The 2,500-nt window shown below is 49.1% G+C and overlaps 1 protein-coding gene across 5 annotated transcripts in view; it reads left to right on the top strand.

Annotated features, from left to right (window-relative positions):
* The window catches only part of hdac5 (histone deacetylase 5), a 95,096-nt gene that overhangs the window by 85,159 nt on the left and 7,437 nt on the right, over positions 1–2,500 (top strand). For all 5 annotated transcript variants that reach the window (XM_053675202.1, XM_053675201.1, XM_053675200.1 and 2 more), the window contains 4 exons: positions 463–570; positions 786–841; positions 1,117–1,204; positions 1,399–1,518. In XM_053675202.1, the coding sequence (XP_053531177.1) occupies positions 463–570; positions 786–841; positions 1,117–1,204; positions 1,399–1,518 (372 nt within the window). The remainder of the gene's footprint in view (positions 1–462; positions 571–785; positions 842–1,116; positions 1,205–1,398; positions 1,519–2,500) is intronic.

Genomic DNA, 2,500 nt, shown 5'->3' with positions numbered 1-2,500 from the left:
CCGTTTAACCCATTACTAAAGAGATTATCCGGCGGTTTCATTCCGCTCATACGCCAGGAATTTCCCAGCGATTGCAACGTTAAAGCGCGGCTTTCCTCGCGCGTACTCTTTGTCCGTTTATAGTTACAGTTTAATGTTGTGGGACGTCTGTGAAACATGACTTCTCACGCATACGACAATACGAACACAACGAGGCAGAAAGACGGCGTTTTACCGAGAAAGCGTGAACTCGCGTGTCCTGAAGATGTGGGAAAAGCGCGGAGCTTCACTGTTACACGGCGCTGACACTGGAGACTCCTTCCATGAGCGTCGAATAAACATACATCTCCTAACAGAAGACGTCACCGCATGGAATTTAGAGATGTTACCATAGAAACGATGACGCATTCGAATCAACACCTGGAGACTGCAACGCTGAGTGTGTGTGTGTGTGTGTGTGTGTGTGTGTGTGTGTGTGTTCAGGTGGACAGTGATACGGTGTGGAATGAGATGCACTCTTCCGGAGCCGTGCGCATGGCCGTGGGCTGCGTCATCGAGCTCGCCTTTAAAGTAGCGGCTGGAGAACTGAAGGTACGGATACACGTCCACCCGACTTAGCTGTGCAGATACCGGCTGTTATGCGCAAAGTATTGGCACCTCGTCTACCCCATCCCATCGATTTAACACGGGCCACGCCCGACCGCCGAGCGGCTCGTTCGTGTTTCGTCCTGCCGTGTATTTCCGAGTTGTCCGAATTAATCTCCCGCCTTTTTTTTGTTTGTTTGTTTGTTTGTTTGGATTGACAGAACGGGTTCGCTGTCGTCCGTCCCCCGGGTCACCACGCAGAGGAGTCCACGGCCATGTGAGTGTACCGTAAACGTCACCCTAGGGTTCTCTCGGAGGTTGAAGGGTCTGATGAGGAACAGAGAGAGAGAGAGTAAAGCAGAGCTTCTGATTGGTCAGCTGTGAAGTCCGTTGTGACATCATCAGTGGCAGTTGGAATTCGAACCTTTGTGTACTTAGTAACGGTTTAAAAGTGTCATCAGAAGAAAAAATCAACTGGAACTTTGTTACGTCTTATTTATTTATTTATTCCTTGATTGGTTTGTTTGTTTGTTTGTTTGTTTGTTTGTTTAGGGGTTTCTGCTTTTTCAACTCGGTGGCTGTTACCGCCAAACTGCTGCAGCAGAAACTGGGCGTGGCCAAAATCCTCATCGTAGACTGGGTAAGAGCTGTTTTCTCGTAACGAGACCTGATTTTTATTCTCGCCGGTTTAATGATGATCGTCACGGCGCGATTCGCTCGAGGGCGTTACGCTTCACTCCTAAACTCACACCTGCGCTGTTCTAATGACATCACTGACCACGCCCATGAGCTCTGTAGCCATGATAATAACCCCTGATCCATCCCATCATACAGGACATTCACCATGGTAACGGGACCCAGCAGGCTTTTTACAACGACCCCAACGTGTTGTACATCTCCCTGCATCGCTATGACGACGGGAACTTCTTTCCTGGAAGCGGGGCTCCTGAAGAGGTAAAGGGGCGGAAGTGTGGATATGAAACAAATGGAAATTTGAGTGAGAGTGAGACAGATGGAGAGAGTGAGAGAGACGGAGAGAGTGAGAGACAGACGGAGAGAGTGACAGATGGAGCGTGAGAATCAGATGTGAGAGAGTGAGACAGATGTGAGAGAGTGAAACTGATGAAGAGTGAGAGACCGATGAGGGTGAGAGACCGATGGACAGAGAGAGAGACAGACATGATAAAATACTACCAATATGAAAAATACTAATAATATCATGTAAGTAGCATTCTTTTTAATCTCTCTCTGTCTCTCTCTCTGTCTCTCTCTCTGTCTCTCTCTCTCCTCTGTCACTCTCTCTCTCTGTCTCTCTCTGTCTGTCTCTCTCTCTGTCTCTCTCTGTCTGTCTCTCTGTCTCCCTCTGTCACTCTCTCTCTGTCTCTCTCTCTGTCTCTCTCTGTCTCTCCCTCTGTCACTCTCTCTCTGTCTCTCTCTCTGTCTCCCTCTGTCACTCTCTCTCTCTGTCTCTCTCTCTGTCTCTCTCTGTCACTCTCTCTCTGTCTCTCTCTGTCTCCCTCTGTCACTCTCTCTCTGTCTCTCTCTGTCACTCTCTCTGTCTCTCTCTCTGTCTCTCTCTGTGTCTCTCTCTGTGTCTCTCTCTGTCTCTCTCTGTCACTCTCTGTCACTCTCTCTGTGTCTCTCTCTCTGTCTCTCTCTGTCTCCCTCTGTCACTCTCTCTCTGTCTCTCTCTGTCACTCTCTCTGTCTCTCTCTCTGTCTCTCTCTGTGTCTCTCTCTGTGTCTCTCTCTGTCTCTCTCTGTCACTCTCTCTCTGTCTCTCTCTGTCACTCTCTCTGTGTCTCTCTCTGTGTCTCTCTCTGTCTCTCTCTGTCACTCTCTCTCTGTCTCTCTCTGTCACTCTCTCTCTGTCTCTCTCCCTTTGTCTGTCTCTCTCTCTGTCTCCCTCTGTCACTCTCTCTCTGTCTCTCTCCCTC

Source organism: Ictalurus punctatus, chromosome 24 (genome assembly GCF_001660625.3).
Source record: "Ictalurus punctatus breed USDA103 chromosome 24, Coco_2.0, whole genome shotgun sequence".
Classification (NCBI taxonomy): Eukaryota; Metazoa; Chordata; class Actinopteri; order Siluriformes; family Ictaluridae; genus Ictalurus; species Ictalurus punctatus.
The sequence above is the reverse complement of the archived record's forward strand: the minus strand, read 5'-3'. Positions and strand labels throughout refer to the sequence as shown.